At 26.7% G+C, this 7,505-nt stretch overlaps 1 protein-coding gene across 1 annotated transcript; it reads right to left on the reverse strand.

Moving 5' to 3' along the window:
* Nucleotides 1-381: 381 nt before the first annotated feature.
* Nucleotides 382-6,603, reverse strand: LOC111040698 (polycomb protein Sfmbt-like). The gene is made up of 13 exons (XM_022324706.1): nucleotides 6,385-6,603; nucleotides 5,749-5,997; nucleotides 5,553-5,682; nucleotides 5,343-5,477; nucleotides 5,162-5,279; nucleotides 4,966-5,084; nucleotides 3,972-4,219; nucleotides 3,676-3,900; nucleotides 1,837-2,080; nucleotides 1,643-1,770; nucleotides 1,476-1,583; nucleotides 1,175-1,312; nucleotides 382-1,105 (listed from the first exon to the last, which is right to left on the reverse strand). The coding sequence occupies exons 1-13, from the start codon at nucleotides 6,493-6,495 to the stop codon at nucleotides 965-967; spliced, it is 2,094 nt and encodes a 697-aa protein (XP_022180398.1). The 5' UTR covers nucleotides 6,496-6,603; the 3' UTR covers nucleotides 382-964.
* Nucleotides 6,604-7,505: the final 902 nt, after the last annotated feature.

Consider the following 7,505-nt stretch of genomic DNA (forward strand, 5'->3'; position numbering starts at 1 on the left):
TATCATTGTCATCTTAACTTGGACAGTTAATTTATTATGAGTAATCGGCTATTGACAAATTGCAAGTGCCAAAAAATCATAGGAGCTACATCATAAATCAATTGTACTAAACTATATTTCAGTAGACTGTGATTGTATTACAATATTACAACAACATCTAATTCTAATAATGCGTACAAATTATTGCTTAATAAGTATAAAAAAAGGCCACTGTGGTGATGGGAAGGGTACATTAAACTCCCTTCCCATCATGATTGCCATTAGCTGTTTATGATCAAAATAAATATTAAAATTACACATAAGTTAAACAAAAAAAAATTAAACAAAAATACAAACTAATAATGATACAGTACCAAATGTTTGAATTTATCATATTGTAATGTTAATAAAAAAATAAAAGTTAATAGAATTAAAATTGTACAAATCTTTCTAGTAATGTAGGTATTATACAAGTGATTTCTCAAATAATTTTAGTCAACAGATTAAAAGCTCAACAATACTTAAGTCATTTGTCTCTAATAAGTTAAGAATTTGTAAAATAACACTAATTTTGGTGTTCATATGAAACTCTCATGTATACTATAATAAACAATTTAACATAATTTAGAATATTACAATCATTCATAAAAAAATTAAAATTTTCTAAAAATTATGAATATTATTTCAATCAGATTTAAAATTACTAGTTGAGCAAAAATGATTTCCATTATTAGTCTGTTATTATTCCTAATTATATTAAAATATAGATTAAAACTATTTAACCAATCTAAGTCGAATAGTGTTCACTTGTTCACTAGACTATTTAGTATTTTAACTATAAATACATATTTATTTAACATTTCGTTTAATTCGATCTAATAACCATAGGTAGTAATAATAATTATTATTATCAATTATCATTATAAATATTATAACATAAATTATATTTGCATATACAACCACAAACACAAGTCATAAGGTCAATTCACAGGTATTTTTTTCTTTTAGATTTGTTTTTTAATTTTTGTATAAGATCAAATATTTTCAGTGATGGTCCAACTTTATTTCCTGTCATATGTATAATTTCTTCTTTGGTGAGATTCAGCAATTGTAAACCATCAATATTCTGCAAACAATATTTAATGAAACAAAATATAGGAAATATATAGAAATTTCCTTTCAACAAACTAATTACTTGGCTTAAAAAAACATCACAATATGTAGCGCACTGATTAAAAAGTAAAAACTCTGATACATCTCTTTCGTTCCACATATTAGTATCTTTTTCCAAAAATGATCGTTCTGGTTTATCTTCTTTAATACTTGTTGCATTCTTAGAACAAATAAATATCAATTAATTTAAATTTTAAACTATTATATATTTCCTTCAAATAAAATGATTCTAAATACATTTGAGTCATTGCTCCAAGATGATATGTATATTATATAAATAACTCATTTTTCTTCAAATGATTAAAATTAAAAATAGTACTAACATTTACACTAGCAACTGGTAGAGATTGATCTGGACCTAATGGTTCTGTTGCTGAAACTGGACTTCGTACACAAGTTATTTTATTGTCGGCAGTCCATTTTTGACAGACCTAAATAAAATAATACATATTAGTACTGTCTCAAAGTATTAATGTTTATATTATATTACATCCACAGAAGTATAACAAGAAGTAGGAACCTTTGTATGAATTACTAAAGGTGGTACAGTTGCTTTTTTAGTTGGTAAACGTTGATGTTTTTTTGATTTTTTCTTTTTGTGTTTACTAGGCCGATGCTCTAATATAAAAATGCAATTAAATCAATGTCAGTCAAATAAATTTAAGTTTATTTAACAATTATTACCTTGAACAGGTTGTGTGATAGGTCCTTCTAATTTATAGCCAACTAATTCACACCAGCCAACTGGAAATATATCAGATGAGCAACAATCTAACCATTGGTTGAAGTCATTTTCCCATCCATCAAAATGAACTTCAACTAACCTGCCCGCTGTTCTTACTATAGTTGCCACACATATTAAATGAGGATTCATTAAATCAGTACACTCAAGTTTCATACCGCATTTAAATCCATGATCAGGTATTTCCTAAGGACAATTTTTAATTAAAATGTATAAGTATTAAAACAATTATGTATTACTAAATAATATAATATGAAGCATCATTTCTTTAAAATAATTACTAGATAATTACTAATTATCTTATATATAAGTTAAAATTAAATTTAAAAAAGTTATGTATTAAATATATACTCATATTACACACATATTATTTTATTTTTTAACAGTTATTATCACTTTAATATACACATGTAAATTGCAAATGCAGTCATCTATTATATAAATCAAGACTAAATTAAGAGGACACCAATTCACCAAACCTGCATGTGTCCCAGTCTTACAAACGTACAACATGAAAATTATATGATAATATTATATTATATTATATTATATTATATTATTATATTATATTACATATAATAATCCATTTTACAAAGATATTTTTAAAATTTGACCTATTAAATATTATACAATTTTAAGATTATCCAGGGTAACTTGGAAGTTTTTATTTATATTTTAATTATAAAGTAAGTCATGAACATTTTAGAACTGTATATTTTTGTAAATTTTAAAAAGACTATAACTTGCTACAAAATTGAAATATTACTATTTTGTATATTTGTTAGACGGAGAACACAAATGATGAAAATGTCATCCTAGTAAAAAGAAATCCACATAATAATTTAAGAGGATGTCAGCGCACCATTTGTTTTCTCTCTCTAGCCCACGCGTGATATGGACAAACTACATTTAAGCAGAATCATTTTTTCTGGGTTCGCAAATAATCTTAAAGTAAAATCACCCATTACAAAAAAGATAGACAATAATATTTTTGAGGAAATGTCATATTGATTTTATATTTTATTGAAATTTGACTTTGTATTCGACTTTCAAAATAAACAAAAAAATGTTGTACATTTAAATGATGTTTAAATTGTTTTGAGAAAATATTTAGATAAATCGATATCTCATTCCCTCAAAAATATTGTTCTCTATCTTTTTTGTAATGGGTGATTTTACTCCAAGATTACTTAAAAACATAGAAAAAATGATTCTGCGTAAATCTGTTTTGTCTATGTTGCGCGTGGACCAAAGAGAGAAAACAAATAGTGCGCTGACATCTCTTAAGTGTATAAAAGTAATAATCTCCAATAGAATGTTCCACTTATTTAAAATACTTATTAACATTGAGTGAGTTAGAACTATCTATACTCAATGATATTAACAATTTAATTATTCTGTTATTCAATTTTAATGTATATTGCCAGGGTAACAAAATAAGGATTTAGTTTATTTGTTTGTTTTTTTTTTTTTAATACAGTAAATATGCATAGTATATCATCAGTTAACAGGCACAAAATCTTAAGTCCTGGCTGAATTTTCTAAGTTATTGTTTGCATTGTTTTGTAAGGTTTTATCGGTTGAATACGATAAAACTAAAAGATTCTTTAAATGTTGAGTTAAGCAATTTTAACCATACTTAAAATGTAATTAATAGTCGTTACAAAACAAGCATGTGCTATGACTGAGGTCAATCTGCATCACAAAGTCGTGTTATTTTATGTTATTAATATATTAATTAATTGTACATACAAATACAATAATATATGAATTAATCATACCGTGTCAAAGAGATATTCTGGAGCTGCTATACTGCTAGAATTGACTAGATAGTCATTCCATATAAAAGGGTTAATTGAATTTTGAGGAGGTTTTAAATTAATGCCATGTGCTTCACAAAATCCAGCTGGCATAATACTTGCTGATGTACAATGATAACAAAACCAATCTTTTGGTGTACTGTTATAAAAGTCAATAGAGATCATTAAATAACCATCATTCAATACCTAGAACATCAAAAATGTAACCATTTTTCTTAATTAGTATTATATTTTAAGCAAAATGTTTTCATCATTACTTTCATAATTGTTGCAACACATATTGATGCAAGATTTAAAGGATCAATAGCTTCCAGCTTCATTCCAACTTGAAATCCTGACTTAAATGGTATTGACATTGGAAATAGATCTTCTGTAGCATCATCTTTATCACGTAAACCTTTCGATGTTCTATCACAATATTCATCAGGAGCACACAAACTATGACCTACTCGGCCAGCCCAACCAACTGGATGAATTAATGGCGAGTCTTCATGTACCCAAAATACTATAAATTATACAATTTTATTTCATAGTTTATACTTTATTAGTTCTTCAAGATTAAATTAATAGGATGTTAGCGCACTGTTTGTTTTCTCCCTTTGTTTGGTCCACTCGCAACATAGACATAACACGTTAATGTAAAATCATTTTTTTAAAAATATTTTTAAGTTATCTTAGAGCAAAATTATAGAGAGTAATATTATTGATTGTATTACTTATTGATTTGTCTAAATATTGTCTCAAAACAATTTTACATCCATTTAAATTTCTAAAAAAATATTTTAGAGTTAACTTATACAAAAATATTAAGCTCTTTCATTGTGTTACAATATATCATTCAAAAATCTTAAAAAAACGATTTTTCATGAATGCGTTTTTAACTATGCTGAGCATGGGTGTGAGGGAAAACAAATATTGTGCTGCTGACATCCTCGAAACTACCATAACCTGTCTCATATAACTATAACCTCAATTGATGGGCTTCTGTTCACAATGAGTATGTGACAGAAGTGCTGAGTGTTCTTCTCTCGGGAACATCACTTTAATATTACAATAAAAGCCTAGCTGGCATTTTATTAAAATTAATACAGTAAAGCAATTCTTTGGCTGTGGCTGATCAAAAAAGAAAGCCGACAAAAACAATTTATTTGAGAGCTGTGATCTGATTAAACTACACAAAAATCAGCCACCACCAGAGGTTACTCTTGTATGAGAGAGAGTATTGTATAAGTGTACAAAAAAAGGTCTTACCTTGTTCTTCATCATCATAATACCTTAGTTCTAACCGTTTACCAATTATATTAAGTATTTTGGCTACCTTAACTTTTGATATATGTTCTTTATCAATTAATTCCAAATTCAAATCAATTCTAAGACACAATACAATTTAATTAAGTAATAATATTTATACAAGCTAAAAATATATAATAATTAACTAAAATGTTACCGAAATTTTGACTTCAGAGATTCAAATATTTTTAAACGAAAATTTGTAGGCAATGTTCTAGCTCCTGTTAAACGCTTGACTAAAAAATCTTTCCAATCACATTGTTTTGATTGAATAGCTAAAAAATGTTAAGTTAACTAAACAATATTATAAAATTCAATTTGTTAAATTTAATACTTACACTTTGGAGGTATTAATGGTTTACCCCTTGTTGCACACCACCCAACTGGATGTACAACACAAGAACATAAATTTACCCAAAAATCACTACTTTCTTCTGAGTCATACCCTTCATAACGTAATTTCGCTTTATATCCTACAAAAAAAGTTACATTAATTTATTTCTAAAAACAAATGAAACATGCATAATATATATATAAAAAAAACAAACCTGCAATATTAATTATAGAAGCAACCCAATAGTAGTCAGGAAATTCTTCACTAAAATTATCACAATCTGTATTTACAACTTCAACTTTAATTCCAACTGCTATATCATCCCAACAATCAGCCATAGGAGCCTATTTATCAAATTCATTTTTGAGTCAAAACTGTACGTATAAACTATTATTTATATTAATACATACATAACGGAAACATTGAACAGGAACAACATCATAATTTTTGTTAGTCAAATCTTTCACCCAATCATATGTTTGAGGAATTGGTCGACAAGGTTTTTTATCAGGAGGAAACAATAAATCTTCTTCAGTGGGATATGTAGTAAAAGAAAGTGAATCATCAGATTCAGATTCATCTTCCACAATTTGGTGAGCTTTAACTTCACTATTTGCAGCAGGAATAAGATAATTATCCATATTCACATCAATTTTGGGCTGAAAACAATAATTAGAAAGCATTTGGTTTTAAATTATTTTTAAAGTCTGCAATATACAATTTTACTCATGTCTACAAACTCTATACCAAATAATGAGAAGATTTCTCTACAAATAGTTATGCCATTAGACAGTAGAGGGGCTAATTTGTCATGGCCGCTGATGCAGCAATACATGTTAAGAAATCATTGTAGTTGTTATAGACAATAGTTCATAGAACAAAGTGCCAAACACTTTATTTTATTTTAACATAGTGGTCATGTGAATAAATGTTGTGTTTAATGTACTTGTAAATATTAATGGACTTAAATACGTTAATTTCTAACTAATATTCATTCTAAATTTTTTAGTTACTAATGCAAAACATTTTTTAATTCAAAAACATACCATTTCAGTAAATAAATGCTCATCATTTACAGAAGTAGAAGAAGATTCTAGTTCTTCAGCAATATTTTTTTTTTGAGATTCTCCAGACCAATAGACTGCAGACTTTTCCATTACTGCTTTAACACAAGCTTGACTGCAGAAATTTCTTAGTTTTGTATAAAATGAGTGCTTAACACCAATAGCACCACAATTTACACAAACCGCTGAAAAACATAATAATTATGTATATTTAATATATATTTTATTTAGCAAATATGAAACAAGTTTTTTTCCCCAGTTTTTTACTGTGAGAGAGTTGGTTTGGAACACATGTATGGGTGGCAAGGATTTGTCACTAAGAACCCGGGTAGTCACCCATTTGGGAACTAGTGACACCGTGTACTAGCACTCAGAACACATTTGTGACTGAAGCTACACTGAAACACCACGCCACAACAATATATTATAACAATATGTAAGAGGTGACATTTGATTTTGATATTTATACATATATAATTAATAATTATCATATAGGTATATATTTAATTAGTTGATTTTCAAAAAATGAATACAATAATACAAAAAAAAATTATATAACATGTCAAGCAAAAAGTTCTGAAAAATAATTGACAAATGTAAAATAAAATTTATTACTTTTGCATAAGTTATTATTAGGGCTGGGATTTCGATGCACTTTGCATTGTTTTTCAAAGCTTACTGTGCAATGCTTGTCTTGTCACAAATTTGTTTTATGTACATTTGAATGAGAATAAGAAAGTTCATTTTGCATTTTTTTGCATTTTTTAGTTTTTAGGTCATTTTCTTAATTTTTTAGGGCATTTTAGAGTTTTAGGAGCATTTTTTGAATTTTTGGAAACCAAGTGTATGAATTTGAAATTTTATTTTTAGATTTTTACACCAATATGGTTTTTAAATAAAAATAACAGATTATAAGTAGGCACTCGTAATTCGTATTATATTATCGGACAATCAACTTTTTTTATAGATTTATACTAAAACTATGTATTTACAGTTTACACTTGTAATAGATTTTTATAATGCATTTTTTAAAACTTTTTATTGTAATTTATACTAAAATTATTAAAAATAAAAAAATTTGTAGATCATAAAAGCATTTTTTT

Source organism: Myzus persicae, unplaced genomic scaffold (genome assembly GCF_001856785.1).
Source record: "Myzus persicae strain clone G006 unplaced genomic scaffold, MPER_G0061.0, whole genome shotgun sequence".
NCBI lineage: Eukaryota > Metazoa > Arthropoda > Insecta > Hemiptera > Aphididae > Myzus > Myzus persicae.

What these genes read in the sequence shown, in the direction of transcription:
- LOC111040698 (XM_022324706.1), bottom strand. Translation starts at nt 6,495, where the DNA reads ATGGAAAAGTCTGCAGTCTATTGGTCTGGAGAATCTCAAAAAAAAAAT. An exon ending in TTCTATAATTAATATTGCAG is followed by an intron (nt 5,478 to 5,552) that starts GTTTGTTTTTTT and finishes CTTTTTTTGTAG; the next exon opens with GATATAAAGCGAAATTACGT. An exon ending in TACCAGTTGCTAGTGTAAAT is followed by an intron (nt 1,313 to 1,475) that starts GTTAGTACTATT and finishes ATTTGTTCTAAG; the next exon opens with AATGCAACAAGTATTAAAGA.